Source organism: Salmo trutta, chromosome 15 (genome assembly GCF_901001165.1).
Source record: "Salmo trutta chromosome 15, fSalTru1.1, whole genome shotgun sequence".
Taxonomy (NCBI): Eukaryota; Metazoa; Chordata; class Actinopteri; order Salmoniformes; family Salmonidae; genus Salmo; species Salmo trutta.
In genome coordinates, this window is record NC_042971.1 from 47791084 (window position 1) to 47814184 (window position 23101).

At 43.5% G+C, this 23101-nt stretch overlaps 1 protein-coding gene across 3 annotated transcripts in view; it reads left to right on the forward strand.

Annotated features, from left to right (window-relative positions):
- The window catches only part of LOC115149204 (reticulon-4 receptor), a 54592-nt gene extending 31715 nt beyond the window's left edge, over positions 1–22877 (forward strand). For all 3 annotated transcript variants that reach the window (XM_029691841.1, XM_029691838.1, XM_029691840.1), the window contains exon 2: positions 19966–22877. In XM_029691841.1, the coding sequence (XP_029547701.1) occupies positions 20013–21356 (1344 nt within the window). In that variant the 5' untranslated portion in view covers positions 19966–20012 and the 3' untranslated portion in view covers positions 21357–22877. The remainder of the gene's footprint in view (positions 1–19965) is intronic.
- Positions 22878–23101: the final 224 nt, after the last annotated feature.

Here is a 23101-nt window from a genome sequence, read left to right on the forward strand (position 1 = left end):
AACATAGCTGCATAATAGATGCAATGTGAGACTATTTGCAGTGAAGGTGGAGACTGGTGATTTATGACTCAACCCTTCAGCCTCCATGAAGAAAATATACATTGTGAGCTTTGTTCTATTATCAATGGGAGGATGGAAGCTGAGATAATAGGTTTGGCTGACATGGGACCCAATAGAATCAGACTTGCTTTGAAGTTTTCATGAAATACATGCTGTAGCATGCATACCCTTGTTACCCATTGTCAAATAAAATCGTGAAATGATTTTGGGCATTGTGAAAATACCAATTGGGCTCCTCTCACAGATATTTGAAAATTGGAGTGTACCTATGGAAAATATCCAAAATAGGATGAATTCAAGGCAGCACCTCATTTGAACAAACAAAAAGCAGGTTGAGCTAACATAATCATAGGCTTCATTCCAAATGGAACATATGAGTGTAGGCACAGGAGTCACAAGTAGATCCTTCCAGATTTCGTAAGAAAACAAGTGTGTGCACTGACACTATTGTAAACAAAGCAGTTCCATAAATATTGCTGTGGCAGGTTTTATGGTTTTAGGCAGCTGATTAATAGGCACAGTATTCATAGCCAGTATTCGAGTACCACCAGGCTGTGGTGGGGCTCAGAGAGCAGGCTCTGTTCTCCAGCTGCAGGCATGTTTACACCCTTCAGTACAGCAGTACCAAGGCAGCTCAGACTGTCTTTGACAGGCAGGAGGACTGTGGGCTCAGCCTCTCCTACTGCTCTCTGTGACTGCCTGAACAGTGGCGGTAGGCAGCAGATAGGGGCCCTTACAGCTGTGCGATCCTCCACCTTCGCAGCTGCCGCCTGTCGAACACAGACACTTATCAAATCACCGCCGACACTGCCTTCGGCTTACTCAACACCCCCTACCCCTTTCTTCAGGGCCTGGTCGAGTGAGGTACACAAACTAATTTCATGTCCGCTTGCATTTCGGTTGTTGTTCAGCAGCGGTGAGATAAGAAGATGAGAAAAGGGGAAGGGAACAAGACCAAGAGTGATGTCTGTCTAGGCTGGCCAGCAAAGGAGCTGTGCTGTGCTGTGGAGAGCAAGGCAGGGCTTAGACTGGACAGCCCTCTAAATGAAAAGGTGATGGATCAATAAAAGGCTGTGGCTGAGAAGTGTCCTATCAGCTGAGCAATGAGAAGCTTCAGAGCGCGTCGTGCGATGATCTAGAGGTGGGGAGCGACAGGGTTCAGTGGCCTCGTGCCTTATCGCTACTATTTACTGCAGAATCTATTTTCCACCACGGGGCTTAGTGCACCCAGGAGCACCCGAACAAGAGCAGTGTGTCAATAATGCAGCACCTTTTCCCCCTCCATAGGATGTTCAGCACAACATGGGCCCCACAACAAAGGCCTGTATAAAGAAAACCTTTTAGGGCACAGTCAAACTTTTCTGGATTTCTTTGTGATGGATTGGGGCCCATGTCGGTGCAAATGTAATCCCCCAAAAATTTTGTTTTAGCTTTTTTCTGTTGACGTGCACTTCACAGTCAGATAAAACAATTTCACACTGTTTCGTGACACGTTAAAGAGGATAAAAAAAGCACCAGTCTGTCATGAATGTAGATGACGCACAACGATACACCTATGTCTATGCACATAGTCTATGCACACTGATGCACTTAACACCTTTAATTCATTTGGGATATTCTTGCAGTATGTTTTTTTAGCATAGTCTGTGACTGAGTGATGTTCTGCACCTGCCTGCAATTTGACTTAAACGAGGACATATTGTTCTTACAATATGCTGCCAGATCTGCAATTACTGTATAGTTAATATCTGGAGATTGTCATATTGTTTATAAACCCCCCTGCCACCAACTCGGTAGCGCCCATGCTTTCATTTGCTGTTTACCAGATGTTGGTTGTCATCATTTGACAGGGTTTTGTCTCAGTATTCTGCAAATCGGGGCTTTCGACTAAAGTACATTTAAGCAATAAGGCACAAAAGGCAGTGCTGTATCATGAATACAGTCAAAAGTAAATGGCGTTCTGCCCGACACGATAGCGGACGGCCAGTCAACCCATTTACCTGTAACTGTATTCATGATACAGCACTGCCTCGCGTTTCTTATTGCTTTTATAAAACTGTTACCAACATATTAAAATAACAATGAATGACATATTTTCATTAAAACTTTATTTTGATAAGTAAATTCATACAATTTCATTATTACACCAGAAAATATAGTCTGGACAAAAATATAGTTGTTAGATCTTTTGGTCATGTTATTACAGATGCGACCCACGCGTAAACTATTTTTGCAAAGAAATTGGACGTCTGTTCTAAACAATATGGTTGCTATGAAGGCTGGATAATGTTCTTGTCACAACGTTCTTGTCACTTGCTAGCTATAGCTAATAAAGCTAACTCAATCATGTCAAACATTGCACCTGGAATGACAGTACACTAGCTGCACTTTCGTTAGTTTTTTCTATTGGCATTTACATGGATATTTCCATGAAAATGACGTTGATGCGTGATTTCGCTTGGCTCAGAAAAAAATGTCTCTCTCGTCTAGTCTAGACTAGGCATCATTCACTCTCTATGTCTAGACTTGGCAGTTCATGCAGCTTTTGTATTCTGATCATTGAGTTCCGATCATGGAATTGCGAACACGTCATGAGTCTACAGCTACATTTAAATGTGTCTACCGTGTCCACATTAACCCTTTTTTCATGGCGAATTAAGAAGGAATGTCAATGTAACCTGTAGCGACATAAAACAAATTAAAAAAAGGTTTTGCCATCAAAAAAATATACACTGCTCAAAAAAATAAAGGGAACACTTAAACAACTCAATGTAACTCCAATCAATCACACTTCTGTGAAATCAAACTGTCCACTTAGGAACCCAGCAGCAGGACCGCTACCTCCGCCTTTGTGCAAGGAGGAGCAGGAGAAGCACTGCCAGAGCCCTGCAAAATGACCTCCAGCAGGCCACAAATGTGCATGTGTCTGCTCAAATGGTCAGAAACAGACTCCATGAGGGTGGTATGAGGGCCCGACGTCCACAGGTGGGGGTTGTGCTTACAGCCCAACACCGTGCAGGACGTTTGGCATTTGTCAGAGAACACCAAGATTGGCAAATTCGCCACTGGCGCCCTGTGCTCTTCACAGATGAAAGCAGGTTCACACTGAGCACGTGACAGACGTGACAGAGTCTGGAGACGCCGTGGAGAACGTTCTGCTGCCTGCAACATCCTCCAGCATGACTGGTTTGGCAGTGGGTCAGTCATGGTGTGGGGTGGCATTTCTTTGGGGGGCCGCACAGCCCTCCATGTGCTCGCCAGAGGTAGCCTGACTGCCATTAGGTACCGAGATGAGATCCTCAGACCCCTTGTGAGACCATATGCTGGTGCGGTTGGCCCTGGGTTCCTCCTAATTCAAGACAATGCTAGACCTCATGTGGCTGGAGTGTGTCAGCAGTTCCTGCAAGAGGAAGGCATTGATGCTATGGACTGGCCTGCCCGTTCCCCAGACCTGAATCCAATTGAGCACATCTGGGACATCATGTCTCGCTCCATCCACCAACGCCACGTTGCACCACAGACTGTCCAGGAGTTGGCGGATGCTTTAGTCCAGGTCTGGGAGGAGATCCCTCAGGAGACCATCCGCCACCTCATCAGGAGCATGCCCAGGCGTTGTAGGGAGGTCATACAGGCACGTGGAGGCCACACACACTACTGAGCCTCATTTTGACTTGTTTTAAGGACATTACATCAAAGTTGGATCAGCCTGTAGTGTGGTTTTCCACTTTAATTTTGAGTGTGACTCCAAATCCAGACCTCCATGGGTTGATAAATTGGATTTCCATTGATTATTTGTGTGATTTTGTTGTCAGCACATGTAAAGAAAAACTATGTAAAGAAAAAAGTATTTAATAAGATGATTTCTTTCATTCAGATCTAGGATGTGTTGTTTAAGTGTTCCCTTTATTTTTTTGAGCAGTATATTATTAATAAAGAATTTGCGTATGTTGCAAAACGAAATAGAATTGTCCCTTATTAAATTCGCCAGAACATTTTCCATCAATGGATGTCGATTTAATTTCTTTGACTGCTAGTGATTGTAAATAAATCATTTTTTTTTGCATTTGCATTTGCATAGCTATGGATAAATCCGTCAGGAAAGAGTGATGAAAGTTGGACAGAGGATCTCGAAATCTCTGCCCAAGGAACACTTGGACGAAAAAAAAACGCATGTAATTTTCTGGCAATTGTGCCTTAATCCGTGCCAGAGGTTATACACACTGTTATAAATTGATAATGCAATAGTTAGGCCAATTTGCGTGATTGACTTATAATTTCAATATGTCTAGGTTATTTCAATAGGCCCTATCCCCTTTTCCCTTTCCAACTGATAACTTCCCATTTAAACTAAACTTGGCCATTCATAACTGCATAACAGAAGCACGCAAGGGAGCTCCATAACTTCCATTTCAAATGTCCTTTCACCCAGTGCTCGAGACCCAACAACTGAGCATGCATAAAACCCTTAACTCTCTTGATTCGGTTTCTCAAAAGCAAAGTTTACATTAAAATGGAGTTAAAACCACTTCTTACAAGCAAATTTATCTTATGCGCTGTAGTGCGCCTAAAGTTGATTTAAGCAGTTTTCCAGTACATCTGTCGTCGTGATTTCTTGATGCGCATCAGTTCTAGCACATGAATATTTTCTTATGGAAAAGGGTTATAGACGTGGTAAAGAGGTCAATCGAACTCAACCAAAACAATGGAATTGACATATTTAGGCTATTGTTTATATGTGTATTTCACATTATGTTGAGATACAAATCTGAGTATAATGCTTGTATGGCTGTCAACCCCAACACATATTCATGTCATCGTCACCAATCAACTGCATTACAGTTAAAAAAGACTTTGACTACTGATTTCTGTATGCTAGCTATGCTAACCAGTTTATACGAACATTTAGCAGTCACTTCTTCTAAACCTGAAAAGGGACCACTTATATAAACGTTGTGCAGTGAAAACAGCCAAATATATCCAAATCGGACTTAAGTAACCACATTATGGGCTTTTCACAATAAATCAATCATAACGGATTTGAGCAATATTTACTTAGTTAGATCAGACTTGATGAATGTGCTCCAATCTGGTTAATGGAAGAGTCTGCGTTCCATTGACTCTTTTAGTGCATTTATTGTGTCCGGATTCCCTTTTCCCACACTATGTTGAAATACCAGTATGCATTCTGCAAATGGTGGAACAGGCTAAATTTGATAATAACACAATAACTAGATGGCACTAGCCAACTACTGTCGCTAACTAGCCAGCTAACCTGTCATGACCTTCAATGCGATCTTCGTATTCTGATAGCAGCAACCGCATGTAAGTGTCAAGTGTAGACACAGCCTCTGGTGGTACAGAGATCAAAACTCAAAAGTGAAACATTGTTTCCGAGGTTGCCCACATGAATACTATGGTATGCTTAAGCAATAAGGCCCGAGGGGGTATGGTATATGGGCTAAGGGCTGTTCCTTTGCACAAGTGCCTGGATACAACCCTTAGCCATGGTATATCGGCAATATACCACAAAAACCTGAAGTGCATTATTTATATTACAGTGTATTCAGAAAGTATTCAGAACCCTTGACTTTTTCCACTTTTTATTGCGATACAGCCTTATTCTAAAATGTATTAAATACATGTTTTTCCTTATCAATCTACACAAAATACCCCATAATACATTTTTTGTAAATGTATTAAAAATAAAAAACAGAAATACCTTATTTACATAAGTATTCAGACCCTTTGCTATGAGACTCGAAATTGAGCTCAGGTGCATTCTGTTTCCACTGATCATCCTTGAGAAGTTTCTACAATTTGATTGGAGCCCACCTGTGGTAAATTCAATTGATTGGACATGATTTGGAAAGGCACCCACCTGTCTATATAAGGTCTTCCCTGTGTCTCAGTTGGTAGAGCATGGTGTTTGCAATGCCAGCATGTTGTGTGCAACGCCAGGGTTGTGGGTTCGATTCCCACGGGGGGCCAGTACAAAAAAAAAATGCATGAAATGTATTCACTACTGTAAGTCGCTCTGGATAAGAGTGTCTGCTAAATGACTAAAATGTAAATGTCCCACAGTTGGCAGTGCATGTCAGAGCAAAAATCAAGCCGTGAGGTTGAAGGAATTGTCTGTTGAGCTCCGAGACAGGATTGTGTTGAGGCACAGGAAGGAAGAAACTGATGGTCATGCTGACAGCATTTCAGAGTTGCTCTGTGGAGATGGGAGAACCTTCCAGAAGGACAACCATCTCTGCAGCACTCCACCAATCAGGCCTTTGTGGTAGAGTGGCCAAACAATAACCTGCACAGGGACTGTGGTTGAAAATTAGCCGGCTGGCTAAAACTGGCACTTTTACTGAAACGTTGATTAATGTGCACTGTAAAAATAAAATAAACTCAAACAGAAGCCATTCCTCAGTAAAAGGCACATGACAGCCCACTTGGAGTTTGCAAAGGTCACCTAAAGGACTAGATTGACAAGATTGAACTCTTTGGCCTGAATGCCAAGTGTCACGTCTAGAGGAAACCTGGCACCATCTCTACTGTGAAGTATGGTAGTGGCAGCATCATGCTGTGGGGATTTTTTTCAGCGGCAGGGACTGGGAGACTAGTCAGGATCGAGGGAAAGATGAAGGGAGCAAAGTACAGAGAGATCCTTGATGAAAACCTGCTCCAGAGCACTCAGGACCTCAGACTGGGGCGAAGGTTCACCTTCCAACAGGACAACGGCCCTAAGCACATAGCCAAGACAACGCAGGAGTGGCTTCAGGACAAGTCTCTGAATGTACTTGAGTGGCCCAGCCAGAGCCCGGAGTTGAACCCAATCGAACTTCTCTAGAGAGACCTGAAAATAGCTGTGCAGCGACACTCCCTATCCAACCTGACAGAGCATTAGAGGATCTGAAGAGAAGAATGAGAGAAACTCCCCAAATACAGGTGTGCCAAGCTTGTAGCCTCATACCCAAGAAGACTTGAGGCTGTAATCACAGCTAAAGATGCTTTTAACAAAGTACTAAGGGGTCTGAATATTTATGCAAATGTATTTTTTTTTTTTATATATATATATATATATAAATGTGCAAATGTGTAAAAACCTGTTTTTGTTATTATGGGTTATTTTGTGTAGATTGAGGGGGGGAAAAAAACAATATAATCAATTTTAGAATAAGGCTGTAACGTAACAAAATGTGGAAAATGTCAAGGGGTCTGATTACTTTCCGAATGCACTGTACAAACTTGTCACCAACATAATTAGAGCAGTAAAAATACATGTTTTGTGATACCTGTGGTATACGGTCTGATGTACCATGGCTTTCAGTCAATCAGTATTCAGGGCTCGAACCACCCAGTTTATAATATGGTATAAATACTGTAGTATTCACTGCAGTGTTTTGCAGACATTACTTTAGTATTTAGGCCTACTATAGTATTTAGTGTAGTATACTGTAGTATTTACAGTTAACTCTAGTCTAAATACTGTATTCAAAGAACTGCAGTATATATTATTAATATACTGTTTCTGCAGATTGTAGTGTACTTGTCACGTCCTGACCATAGAAAGCTGTTATTTTCTATGGTAGAGTAGGTCAGGGCGTGACAGGGGGGTTTTCTAGTTTAGTTTTTCTATGTTGTTATGTTCTAGTTTTGTATTTCTATGTTGGGTTTTGTTTGGGATGATCTCCAATTAGAGGCAGCTAGTGTATGTTTCACCTCTGCGTCACGGTTTGTTGTTTTTTGTTCTTTAGTTTATGTGTATGTATTGCATAGTTTCCACAGTGAAAATAAAATGTGGAACGACACACACGCTGCACTTTAGTCCGCTCCTTCCTACGACAACCGTGACAGTACTGTAGTATTTAAAGTCATGTTTTTGCAGACATTACTAAACGGTAGTATTTACTGTAGTGTTTTTGCAGACTATTATACTATAGTATTTTGGTATTATTATATTTGACATAGAAGCAGAGCCTGTTTCCTTGAGGGAACCTACTGGAGAAATACTAAAAGAGCACATTTTCCATAACCGGTAAGTAGGGCTGAACAGATAGTTCAGCGCTTCTACTCTTACATATAATCTGTAGGGGACACAATATATCAACTATACTTGGCATGTAGGTTTCTCAATTATGGGTGGCACAAACTGTGAAATGGGGGAGGGGAATGGGCAGGGTATATGCAAATTAGATACTGTAGTATTTACTACAGTGTTTTTTTGTGCATAATACTGTAGTGTTCACTATAGCATTCTACTGTGAATAGAGTTTCCATCATGATCGAGGGATAGTATTCTACGGTATACTACAGTTTACTATAGGTAGACAGCTCGCCCAATTAGCAACCAGGATCTAAACAACCAGTTTTATAATGGAATTTAAAGTTTTAAGTTCATTCTAACTGATTTGTATGATTGAATAAAGGTCAATAAATGTGTTATCAACTCTGAAACATCTGGGGGAAAAACATACTTTGCTTAAATACTGATACCGTATGCTTGGGTGTCGAGTTGACTTTATGTATATTTACTGCAAACACTTCTTCCTGAGCTGATCTCAATGCTTTGCAGTTTTAATGACTTGTTGTGACTGTCTGTACTGTGGTGTCCTGTCTAGCAAGCATCAGCTTTTTCTTCTTGCATGGCTCGGTGCTGAAAGCTATGCTTTTTTTCTCCCTCTGAAAAGAACCAGCGGAATTGCTGCCAATTATAATAGCCATAGACTCCCAAGCAGTTCAGAAATAATGGGGGTCCTGAAAATCTTTATACCAATAATAAAGTAAACCCTGTTAAGACATTTGATGATGAGTTTCTGTGAATGTACTGTAAATACATATACAGTATGTCAATACCTACCAACATCTTTATGAGTGCATTGTACAATTTCAGGTTTCGTTTTAGTGTCTGAAAATGCACACGTGCCATTTTCACAGTGAGTAAATACGCTACGTGGCGGCAGTTCATTTGGGAGTCACCTCTCAGTGCCTGAAATGATGATGGCTTCATTTACAGGATAATTACTGTAGCTGTGGGGACCTTTACGAGAGAGAACATAATGCTGAAGCTGTGAGCATCTCTTCTGAGAGGTCTCCTGGTCCCAAAGCTGGCACCTGTGCCAGAGGAATATTTAACTTAGATGACTAAGGCCTGCCTCTATCACACTGAGGACCGATGGGCAATGCCCACATCCCAGAACACGTTGGGCAATGTTGATGAAAAAGCTGTCTGGTTGGAATGGCTCTAAAAAATTCCTAGAATACAAATAGATTATATTGTGTTAATTAATAATGGCGCCAGAGGGGATGGCTGCCGTTTTACTGGCTCCTAACCAACTGGGCTATTTTGTGTGTTTTTTCGCATTGCTTGTAACTTATTTTGTACATAATGTTGCTGCTACCGTCTCTTATGACCGAAAAGAGCTTCTGGATATCAGAACAGCATTTACTCACCTCGAACTGGACGAAGATTCTTTCTTTAATGAGTCCGATGCGAAGGATATACTGCTTCTCCGAGACCAGGCCCAAATCCCTGTCATTCGCGTGAAGAAAAGACAGAAATACAGGGGGCGGAGATCGGGGTGCCTTGTGAGAATTCGTTGCCGAGTGGGTAAACCGCCTCTACCATCCATTCTATTGGCCAACGTGCAATTGCTGGAGAATAAACTGGATGATCTCTGTTCAAGACTATCCTAACAACGGGACATTAAAAACTGTAATATATTAGGTTTCACCGAGTCGTGGCTAAACGATGACACAGATAATATACAGTTGGCTGGGATTTCTGTGTATCGGCAGGAAAGAACAGCTACGTCTGGTAAGACGAGGGGTGGGTATGTGTGTCTATTTGGCAATAACAGCTGGTGCGCGATGTCTAATATTAAGGAAGTCTCAAGGTATTGCTCGCCTGAGGTAGAGTACCTCATGATAAGCTGTAGACCACACTATCTACCATGAGAGTTTTCATCTATATTTTTCATAGCCGTCTATTTATCACCACAAACCGATGCTGGCACTAAGACCGCACTCAACGAACTGTATAAGGCCATAAGCAAACAAGAAATTGCTCGTCCAGAAATGGCACCCCTAGTGGCCAGGGACTTTAATGCAGGCACATTTAAATCCGTTTTACCTCATTTTTACCAGCATGTCACATGTGCAAACAGAGCAAAAAAAACGAGACCATTTTTACTCCACACACAGAGATGCATACAAAACTCTCCCTCGCCCTCCATTTGGCAAATCAAATAATTCTATCCTCCTGATTCTTGCTTACAAGCAAAAACTAAAGCAGGAAGTACCAGTGACTCGCTCAATACAGAATATGTTCCGGGTTTCATCCAATGACAATGACCAGTATACCACCTCAATCACAGGCTTCATCAATAAGTGCATCGATGACGTCATCCCCACAATGAGCGTACGTAGATATCCCAACCAGAAGCCATGGATTACAGGCAACATCCGCACCGAGTTAAAGGGTAGAGCTGCCACTTTCAAGGAGCAGGGCACTAATCCGGACGCTTATAAGAAATCCTGCTATGTCCTCAGATGAACCATCAAACAGGCCAAGAGTCAATACAGGACTAAGTTGGAATCCTACTACACCGGCTCTGACGCTCATCGGATGTGGTAGGGCTTGCAAACTATTACAGACTACAAAGGCAAACCCAGCCACGAGCTGCCCAGTGAGGTAAGCCTACCAGACAAGCTAAATGCATTTTATGCTCAATTCGAGGCAAACAACACAGAAGCGTGCATGAGAGCACCAGCGTTTCCGGACGTCTGTGATCCCGCTCTCTGTAGCCAATGTGAGCAAGACATTTAAACAGGTCAACATTCACAAGGCTGCAGGGCCAGGCAAATAACCAGGACGTGTCCTCAGAGCGTGAGCGGGCCAGCTGGCAAGTGTCTTCACTGACATTTTCAACCTCTCCCTGACCGCTTCTGTAAAACCTACATGTTTAAAGTAGACCACCGTAGTCCCTGTGCCCAAGAAAGCAAAGGTAACCTGCCTAAATGACTACCGCCCCACATCAGTAGCCATAAATTGCTTTGAAAGGCTGGTCATGGCTCACAACAACACTATCATCCTGGAAACCCTAGACCCTCTCCAATTTGCATACCGCTCCAACAGATCCACAGATTACACAATCTCAATCGCATTCCACATGGCTCTTTCCCACCTGGACAAAAGGAACACCTATGTGAGATTGCTGTTCATTGACTACAGCTCAGTGTTCAACACAATAGTGCCCACAAAGCTCATCACTAAGCTAAGGACCCTGGGACTAAACACCTCCCTCTGCAACTGGATCCTGGACTTCCTGACTTGCCACCCCCAGGTGGTAAGGGTAGGCAACAGCACATCTGCCACGCTGATCCTCAACACTGGGGCCCCTCAGGGGTGCGTGCTTAATCCCCTCCTGTACTCCCTGTTGAGCCACAACTGCATGGCCAAGCACGACTCCCAACACCATCATTAAGTTTGCTGATGACACAACAGTGGTAGGCCTGATCTCTGACAATGATGAGACAGCCTATAGGGAGGAGGTCAGAGACCCGGCATTGTGGTGCCAGGACAACAACCTCTCCCTCAAAGTGAACAAGACAAAGGAGCTGATCGTGGACTAAAGGGAAAAAAATGGTCAAAGACTCCAGTCACCCAAGTCATAGATTGTTCTTTCTTCTACCGCACAGCAAGTGATACCGGAGCACCAAGTCTAGGTCCAAAAGGCTTCTTAACAGCTTCTACCCCCAAGCCATAAGACTACTGAACAATCAATAAAATGGCCACCTGGACTTTTGCATTGACCCCCCCACACCCCCTTTGTTTTTACACTGCCGCAACTTGCTGTTTATTATCTATGCATAGTCACTTTACCCCTACCTACATGTACAAATTATCTCGACTAGGGTGTGCACATTCATCTTCTGCACACCCTACCATTTCAGTGTTTAATTGCTATATTGTAATTATTTCACCACCATGGCCTATTTATTGCCTTACCTCTCTTATCCTACCTCATTTGCACATGCTGTATATATAATTTTCTACTGTATTATTTATTGTATGTTTGTTTATTCCATGTGTAACGCTGTGTTGTTGTATGTGTCGAACTGCTTTGCTTTATCTTGGCCAGGTCACAGTTGCAAATGAGAACTTGTTCTCAACTAGCCTACCTGGTTAATTAAATAAAGGTGAAATAAAAAAATAAAAATAAACATTTACTCAGTACCAGTACCCCCTGTATATAGGCTTGTGTTTCTTCTCAATACATTTTGTACTTTGGTTTATTTAGTAAATATTTCCTTAACTATATTTCTTGAACTGCATTGTTGGTTAAGGACTTGTAAGTAAGCATTTCATGGTAAGGTCTACACCTGTTTTATTCAGCACATGTGAGAAATACAATTTTATTTTAATTTAAATTAGCATTACCTATTGTTTCGTTCACAAGCAGCATTCTTTATTTCTCTCTCTTTCATTCGCCTGCTCATTCTTTGACTTTCGAGTCTTCTGTTATTTACAAGCCACCTGGTTTGAAGATGCTTTGTCTCTACAGGGCCCTATCACTTCTTCTCTTGCTTTTCAACTGTGTCCTATTAGCACATGCTAACCTAAACTGGGACATGCTTAACACCCCGGCCATCCTACAATCTAAGCTTGATGCCCTCAATCTCACACAAATTATCAATGAACCTACCAGGTACAACCCCAAATCCGTAAACATGGGCACCCTCATAGATATCATCCTAACCAACCTGCCCTCCAAATACACCTCTGCTGTCTTCAACCAGGATCTCAGCGTTCACTGCCTCATTGCCTGCGTCCGTAATGGGTCCGCGGTCAAACAACCACCCCTCATCACTGTCAAACGCTGCCTAAAACACTTCAGCGAGCAGGCCTTTCTAATCGACCTGGCCCAGGTATCCTGGAAGGATATTGATCTCATTCCGTCAGTAGAGGATGCCTGGTTATTCTTTAAAAGTGACTTCCTCACCATCTTAAATAAGCATGCCCCATTCAAAAAATGTAGAACCAGGAACAGATATAGCCCTTGGTTCACTCCAGACCTGACTGCCCTTGACCAGCACAAAAACATCTTGTGGCGTACTGAATTAGCATTGAATAGCCCCCGCGATATGCAACTTTTCAGGGAAGTTAGGAACCAATACACACAGGCAGTTAGGAAAGCAAAGGCTAACTTTTTCAAACAGAAATTTGCATCTTGTAGAACAAACTCCAAAAAGTTCTGGGACACTGTAAAGTCCATGGAGAATAAGAGCACCTCCTCCCAGCTGCCCACTGCACTGAGGCTAGGAAACACTGTCACCACCGATAAATCTGCGATAATTGAGAATTTCAAGAAGCATTTTTCTACGGCTGGCCATGTTTTCCACCTGGCTACCCCTACCCCGGTCCACAGCCCTGCACCCCCCACAGCAACTTGCCCAAGCCTCCCTCATTTCTCCTTCACCCAAATCCAGATAGCTGATGTTCTGAAAAAGCTGCAAAATCTGGATCCCTTCAAATCAGCCGGGCTAGACAATCTGGACCCTCTCTTTCTAAAATTATAACCTCTCTTTCGTATCGTCTGAGATCCCCAAAGACTGGAAAGCTGCCGCGGTCATCCCCCTCTTCAAAGGGGGAGACACTCTAGACCCAAACTGCTACAGACCTATATCTATCCTACTCTGCCTTTCTAAGGTCTTCGAAAGCCAAGTCAACAAACAGATCACCGACCATTTTGAATCCCACCGTACCTTCTTCGCTATGCAATCTGGTTTCCGAGCTGGTCATGGGTGCACCTCAGCCACGCTCAAGGTCCTAAACAATATCATAACCGCCATCGATAAGAGACAATACTGTGCAGCTGTATTCATCAACCTGGCCAAGGCTTTCGACTCTGTCAATCACCACATTCTTAACGGCAGACTCTACAGCCTTGGTTTCTCAAATGACTGCCTCACCTGGTTCACCAACTACTTCACAGATAGAGTTCAGTGTGTCAAATCGGAGGGCCTGTTGTCCGGACCTCTGGCAGTCTCTATGCCACAGGGTTCAATCCTCGGGCCGACTCTATTCTCTGTGATGTCGCTCTTGCTGCTGGTGATTCTCTGATCCACCTCTATGTAACCGATGTGAAATGGCTAGTTAGTTAGCGGTGGTGCGCGCTAACAGCATTTCAATCAGTGACGTCACTCGCTCTGAGACTTGAAGTAGGGTTTCCCCTTGCATTGCAAGGGCCGTGGCTTTTGTGGCGTGATGGGTAACGATGCTTCGTGGGGTGTCAGTTGTTGATGTGTGCAAGGGTCCCTGGTTCGAGCCCAGGTTGGGGCGAAGAGAGGGACGGAACCTACACTGTTACATCTACACAGACGACACCATTCTGTATACTTCTGGCCCTTCTTTGGACACTGTGTTAACCTGTTTGGGGTAGGGGGCAGTATTGAGAATTTTGGAAAAAATATGTTCCCATTTTTAACTGCCTCCTACACCAACTCAGAAGCTAGAATATGCATATTATTGTTCAGGTTTGGATAGAAAACACTCTGAATTTTCTAAAACTGTTTGAATGGTGTCTGTGAGTATAACAGAACTCCTATGGCAGGCAAAAACCTGACAAGGTTTCAAGCAGGAAGTACCCTGTCTGACAAGGAGTCGTGCGTCTTGCATCTTTTTATTGAAAAGTAAGGATCTTAGCTGTAACGTGACAATTCCCAGGGCTCCAATAGGCTCTCAGAGCCCGCGAAATAACTGAAGGTTTACGAGGGAGCCTCAGGTTGAAACAGATTATCGCCTTTTGTAAGTGGATGCTCCGAGGACCTTTGAATGATGCGCGTGCATGAGTCGCTTCTGAGGAGAAATTTTATTCGGCTGTTTAGGCTCAATGCATACTCCCGGTCGGAATATTATCACTAATCTACGAGTTGAATGGCATAAAAATTGGTTTTAAACAGCGGTTGACATGCTTCGAAGTACGGTAATGGAATAGTTAGACATTTTTGACACGCCAATGCGCCATGCGCGGGACCGCGAAGAAGCATTCTAGAACTCACGAACAAAACGTCGCTGTTTGGATATAACGATGGATTATTTGGGACCAAACCAACATTTGTTATTGAAGTAGAAGTCCTGGCAGTGTATTCTGATGAAGAACAAGCAAGGTAAGAACATTTTTCTTATAGGAAATGTGATTTTGGTGGATGCTGACCTGGGTGGGTATCTAAATAGCTAGCCCTGTAATGCCGGGCTATGTACTTAGATTATTGCAAAATGTGCTTCATCCGAAAAGCTATTTTAAAATCGGACATATCGAGTGCATAGAGGAGTAATGTATCTATAATTCTTAAAATAATTGTTATGCTTTTTGTGAACGTTTATCGTGAGTAATTTAGCAAACTGTTAGTAAATTCAACGGAAGTTTGCCGGGGGTTATGCGTTTTCTGAACGTCACATGCTAATGCAAAAAGCTGTTTTTTGATATAAATATGAACTTGATTGAACAGACATGCATGTATTGTATAACACAATGTCCTAGGTGTGTCATCTGATGAAGATCATCAAAGGTTAGTGCTGCATTTAGCTGTGGTTTGGGTTTTTGTGACATTATATGCTAGCTTGAAAAATGGCTGTCTGATTTTTTCTGGCTGGGCACTCTGCTGACATAATCTAATGTTTTGCTTTCGTTGTAAAGCCTTTTTGAAATCGGACAGTGGGGTTAGATTAACGAGATTCTTGTCTTTAAATAGCTGTAAAATAGTCATATGTTTGAGAAATTGAAGTAATAGTATTTCTAACGATTCAAAAATCGCGCCACTGGAATTTCAGTAGCTGTTACGTAGGTGGGACGAAATCGTCCCACATACCCGAGAGAGGTTAACTAACCCCCAGACGAGCTTCAATGCCATACAACTCTCCTTCCGTGGCCTCCAACTGCTCTTAAATGCAAGTAAAACTAAATGCATGCTCTTCAACCGATCGCTGCCCACAGCTGCCCGCCCGTCCAGCATCACTACTCTGGACGGTTCTGACTTAGAATATGTGGACAACTACAAATACCTAGGTGTCTGGTTAGACTGTAGATGTCTGGTTAGACTCTCCTTCCAGACTCACATTAAGCATCCAAAATTAAATCTAGAATCGGCTTTCTATTTCGCAAAAAAAAGCCTCCTTCACTAATGCTGCCAAACATACCCTCAAAACTGACCAACCTACCGAACCTTTACAAAATAGCCTCCAACACTCCAACAAAATTACTGAAGCTGGAGACTCATATCTCCCTCACTAGCTTTAAGCACCAGCTGTCAGAGCAGCCCTCGGGGTTCTCTATGGTGTTTTAGGTCAGGGTGTGACTAGGGGGGCTCTAGATATTGTGTTTCTATGTTGGTGTGTGAGTATGGTTCCCAATTGGAGGCAGCTGAATGTCGTTGCCTCTAATTGGGGATCATACTTAGTGTGTCCCTTTTCCCACCTGCATTGTGGGATATTGTTTTTGTTTAGTGCTATGTGCGCTATGAATGGCACGTTCGTTTATTTATTTGTTGCTTTGAAGTTTCACAAAAATAAATATGTGGAACTCTACACACGCTGCGCTTCAGTCCACTCATTATAACGAACGTGACAGAATATCCCACAACTACAGGACCAAGCAGCGTGCCCTGGAGGAAAAGGAGAGTTGGACATGGGAGGAAATAATGGGTGGATGCGAGACCCTTCTTTGGCGGGAGTCGCCAAGGAGTATAGGAGGACAGCGACGACGCTGGGGTCCGCGGCCACAGAAACCCCAAGATTTTTTTTGGGGGGGGGCACAAGGGGCGGTCGGGGCGGTCGGTCGAGCCGAGGAGAGAGCCAGAGACCGTCGGGGAGTCGATGGAGCAGTGTGAGGAGGGAGATCGGAGAGAGATGTTGGTTAAGTGTATTCTGCAGTGCATTCACCCTGAAGAGCACCTTCTCAGCCCGGTACGTCCTGTGCCGGCTTCCCGCACTCGCCCTGAAGAGCGTGTCATCAGTCCGGTAAAACCTGTGCCGGCTCCACGCACCAGGCCTCCAGTGCGCCTCCCCAGTCCGGTACGTCCTATGCCGGCTCCAAGCACTGAAGAGTGTGTCACCAGCCCTGAGTCTCCAGCGCCGGTGCCCAGTCCAGGCACGGCGTCCAGTCCCACTCCATGGCCAGAGCCTTCCTCTGCGCCGGTGCTCAGTCCAGGCACGGCGTCCAGTCCCGCTCCATGGCCGGAGCTTTCCTCTGCGCCGGTGCCCAGTCCAGGCACGGCGTCCAGTCCCGCTCTATGGCTGGAGCCTTCCTCTGCACCGGTGCCCAGTCCGGGCACGCTGTTCAGCCCGGCACCATGGCCGGATCCGCGGTCTGAGCGGGTGCTACGTCCCGCACCGGAGCTGCCACCGACCCAAGTTGTCCACCCTAACCCTCCCCATCTAGTTTCAGGGGGGGGGGGGGGGTACTGTCATGCCCTAACCATAGAGAGCCCTCGGGGTTCTCTATGGTGTTTTAGGTCAGGGCGTGAATAGGTGGGTTCTAGGTATTGTATTTCTATGTTGGTGTGTGAGTATGGTTCCCAATTGCAGGCAGCTGAATGTCGTTGCCTCTAATTGGGGATCATACTTAGTGTGTCCCTTTTCCCACCTGCGTTGTGGGATATTGTTTTTGTTAGCGCTATGTGCGCTAAGAACGGCATGTTCGTTTATTTATTTGTTGCTTTGAAGTTTCACTAAAATAAATATTAGGAACTCTACGCACGCTGCGCTTTGGTCCACTCATTATAACGAACGTGACAATTATATCCATTTCACTTAATAAATGTTGTTTTCTGTAGTAAATAAAAACTCAATTCAAAGACATCATTGCAAATGCCAAGGGGATTATATAGTAGTAAAACAGAAGAAGAGACTGTGATACCGCAGTAGTTGGAGAACTGAACAGAGATGAAATGTTGAGGCACAGTCCGTGAAAACTAAACCAGGATCTTCTGCTCTGATTAGACTTGCGAAACTGATTCCTTCTAAGGATTGTAAATATTGCTGTTTTATTAGAGGGTGTTGTGTTCTGCTGCTTCATTCAACATAATCCCAAAACGTAAAGAACTAAAGAGCACTACATTTTAATATGTAAAATCATGAATTCCATGCTTCTACTATTATTGTGTTTTATTTTCCGTTGTTTAAATATATTCTAGCTTTAATAGGTACATTTTTACTTTGTAAATGTACAGTTTTGGTATTTTAGGAGACTGTTTAAAACCTGTTATGGCTCGATATGACGACAGCCAGTGAAAGTGTAGGGCGGCAAATTCAAAACAACAAAAATCTCATAATTAAAATTCCTCAAACATACAAGTATTATACACCATTTTAAAGCTTTACTTCTTGTTAATCCAGCCGCCACAGTGTCTGATTTCAAAAAGGCTTTACAGTGTAAGCAAACCATATGATTATGTTAGGTCAGCGCCTACACACACAAAAACACAGCCATTTTCCAGCCAAAGAGAGGAGTCACAAAAAGCAGAAATAGAGGGAAAATTAATCACTAACCTTTGATGATCTTCATCAGATGACACTCATATGACTTCATGTTACACAATACATGTATGTTTTGTTCGATAATGTTCATATTTATATCCAAAAATCTCAGTTTACATTGGCGCGTTATGTTCAGTAATCTTTTGCCTCCAAAAACATCCGGTGATTTTGCAGAGAGCCACATCAATTTACAGAAATACTCATCATAAATGTTCATGAAAATACAAGTGTTATACATGGAACTTTAGATAAACTTCTCCTTAATGCAACTGCTGTGTCAGATTTCAAAAAAGCTTTACCGAAAAAGCAATAAACTGAATACGGCGCTCAGACACAAAAACATGCCATACAATATATCCGCCATGTTGGAGTCAACAATAGTCAGAAATAGCATTATAAATATTCACTTACCATTGATGATCTTCATCAGAATGCACTCCCAGGCATCCCAGGTCCACAATAAATGTTTGTTTTCTTCGATAAAGTCCATCCTTTATGTCCAAATACCTCCTTTTTGTTCTCTCCTTCAGTTCACAAATCCAAATTCAGGACGCGCATGTCAGACGAAAACTCAAAAATGTCCATTACAGTTTGTAGAAACATGTCAAACGATGTATAGAATCAAGCCTTAGGAAGTGCAACATGACCCCACAGACACTGTAGTTTGAATAGGGAATTAATTGAAGTCCTAGAGACCACTTTCTGTTTGGATTTTTTCTCAGGTTTTTGCCAGCCATATGAGTTCTTTTATACTCACAGACATCATTCAAACAGTTTTAGAAACTTCAGAGTGTTTTCTATCCAAATCAACTAATTATATGCATATCTTAGTTTCTGGGAGTGAGTAGCAGGCAGTTTACTCTGGGCACGTCAGTCATCCAAGCTACTCAATACTGCCACCATCCATAAGAAGTTAAATGTTCTACAGTATGTGCTAGATCAGCTTTCCCAAACTTGGTCCTGCCCCCCCGGGTGCACTACACAGGTGATTCAAATAATCAACCAGGACTGAGTTCGGGAAACCCTATACTAGAACAAAGTCATAAAATATGATTTTAAACATAATCCTAGCCTTAACCACACTGTTAACCCTAATGCCTAACCCTAACCTTAAATTAGAAACAAAGAACACATTTTTGGGGTTCATACATTTTTACAATATAGCCAATTTTGACTTTGCACCTGGCCTATCTTAAAGGAAATTGCGCAGTTCTGCCTCAAGGACAAGACTCATGACAATGAATATCAACCTGCTATTCATGTTGCATGATTTACAGCAGATTGGGTGTTTGGAAGTTAACACAAATGCTTTTCTTCTAAGTCCAGCAGAACCCCGACATATTCTCATTACCCACTTGTGTCTTCCTCTTTTGCAGTTGGCGAACTCTACTTTCTGGTCCTTTGGCTTCAGTCAGTGCCTCGGATGGAAGGTTGGGTGGAGGGCTGCCCAGCGCCATGCATATGCCACAGCGAGCCGCGGCCCACCTTGGCCTGCCAACAGCAGGGCCTCTACTCCATCCCCACAGAGATCCCCATCCACAGCCAGCGCATCTTCCTCCAGAACAACAAGCTTACCGTGGTCCGCTCCACCAGCTTCAGCCCCTGCAGGAACCTCACCGTCCTCTGGCTCTACTCCAACAACATCAGCCACATTGAGGCTGGTGCCTTCTACGGCCTAGAGAGGCTGGAGGAGCTGGACATAGGGGACAATGACCTGAGGATCATCAGCCCCACGGCCTTCCGAGGCCTGTCTAGACTGCATACTCTGCACCTGCACAGCTGTGGCTTGTCTGTGCTGCCTGTAGGCGTTTTCAGGGGACTATTTTCCCTGCAGCACCTCTATCTCCAGGACAACAGCTTACTGACTCTTCATGACGATACTTTTCTGGACCTGGCCAACCTGACCTACCTGTTCCTCCACAACAACAAGATAAAGACTGTGACGGATCACATGCTGCGAGGCTTGGTGAGCTTGGACCGCTTGCTGCTGCATCAGAATCGAGTGACCTTCGTCCAGCGCAATTCTTTTCATGACCTGCGCAAGCTGACCACTTTGTTTCTGTTCTTCAATAATCTAACAGTGCTGACAGGGGAGACCATGGACCCACTGGTGTCCCTCCAGTACCTGCGTCTGAATGGGAACCAGTGGATCTGTGACTGCCGGGCCAGGACCCTGTGGGACTGGTTTAAGGGATTTAAAGGGTCTAGCTCAGAGCTTGAGTGCCATGTTCCGGCCAGACTATCCGGAAAAGACCTGAAACAGCTAAAGATCCCTGACCTGGAAGGTTGCTACGACAGCTCTGACCATACTTGGATTAGCGTGTTCAGTTCCAAGACACGATCTGGAAAACTCACCACAGAGAGTCCACTTAGGGCTGGTATTCCCAGGTGCTGCCTCTCAGACAAAGACAAGTCGTCCATCATCTCCAGCAAGGGTCTCCCAGATCCCTCCTCCTACAACAGCAGACAAATCACCAACAATCCTCTCAAGGAGAAAGAGAACATCTCCAAAACTAAGCTGTTGGAAGCTGACTCCAACAAACCCCAGAACAAACAGAGTTTGAACGATGGGCCAGTGGGAACATTATCTAACAACCTGGACCAGTCCTCAGAGGATCTAAGCCCCTCCAATGACCCTGAAAAGAAGAAAAGGTGTGCAAAGGAGAACATGTCAGACCCTCTGTGTCTCAAGTCCCACGGATCTACAATTGGAGCATGGAGGCTTGTCTTTCTGCCTGTGTTTTGGCTATCCTTAGACTTCTGTTAGAAGTTACAATAACAGAAGGATAATATGGGCCAGTGTAAGGCCAGTGCAGAAGACCCTGCTAAGTGCCAAAGGTGGGAAAGGGGAACAGACCTTTCATTCAAGTAACTGGCAAAATAATGGAAACACTTGACTAAATGAGGGATACAAAGTATTCTGAAAGCAGGGGCTTCCACACAGGTGTGGTTCTTGATTTAATTAGGTAATTAACATCCCGCCATGCTCAAAGGTTCTGCATGATCAATCTGCCATCTGCAGTGGCCGTACAGCCTTTACTGTGATATGGCCTCTCCAGAAGTCAGGGCATTGATACTTTTTGCACTTTGCGGTGCAGAGCAGAGCTGTTGTGAAGGAAATTGTCAAGGAAGTAAATTTGTGTTTATATAGGACCTCCCGCCCCCACCTACTGTCAACCAATCATGTCAATGCAGAGCTATATGGAGAATTACGGAGCCCTCCGCATTGTTACAAAATTTGGGAGGAGCACAGCGAGGCTGTACAGAGCTCGATTTGGCCTCTGCAAGCCCCCGCAATTGTGTCACACCCTCCGTACGGAACCTCCGGATCGCATTTATGGAGCAAGCATAAATTGGCTTTTAGGGTCATCTATAAAAATGCTGGGCAGGCCATTATTTTGGCCAATACCATGGCTATGCCCGCATAGGATGGCAATGCCCCCATCCATAGGACATGAGTGGTCGCTGAATGGTTTGATGAGCATGAAAATTATGTAAACCATATGCCATGGCAGTCTCAGTCACCAGATCTCAACCCAGTTGAACACTTATAGTAGATTCAACAAAACACCAAATAATGGAATTTCTCGTGGAATGGTGCCGCTTCCTTCCAATAGAGTTCCAGACACTATAATATATTCCAAGATGCAATGAAGCTGTTCTGGATTGTGGTGCCTCAACACCCTATTAAGACACTTTATGTCGGTGTTTCCTTTATTTTGTCAGTTACATGTAGATCTGATGATATGAATTTGAAAAGAGAATTGGAAGAGCTAAAAAAAAAGACAAATCAACAAATGGATGCCTTTCTACAGTATGTCCATTCCAAATGTATATATGTAATGGATTTGTTCCCAGGTGATACTGTATGTTCTGCCCAGCTATAAAGCACTTATTCTGGGAGGCCCCACCCTCTCTAGGTTTACTCTGCCAATGGTGGTGATTGGTTATTACAAAGACATTGAAACAGTACAAGCTGTTTAAAACTAAGAATGTTTTGAGGTTTCCTTCATGACAACCCCAAAGATGTGATAGATCGTATTCCTCCATTTATTTTTGTTAATCTTTTTTTAGAGTGAAACATTGATTTAAATGCTATTTTTATGTTTATAAGTGTAAACGTAAGACGAATACTTAATGTTTCTTGTCACGCTGTGGTTATGGGTAGCATTCTCAAAAGAGTACTGTCTATTCATTCACTGAAGTTGCTGTGTACTATAGATATGCATTTTATTTTACTTGTGTAAAAGTATAAATATATTGCAAATAAAGTATTCTTTTTCTTACATTCATTATGCTGTTTATTCAAGCAAATAAAAAAAGCATAGTCACCAGCTTGCTTTGTATGAGTAGGAAATATAGCCTCCTACTGTGGGCTCCCGAGTGGCACAGCGGTATAAGGCACTGCATCTCAGTTTTAGAGGCGTCACTACAGACACCCTGGTTCGAATCCAGGCTCTATCACAACCGACTGCGATTGGGAGTCCCATAGGGCGGCGCACAACTGGCCCG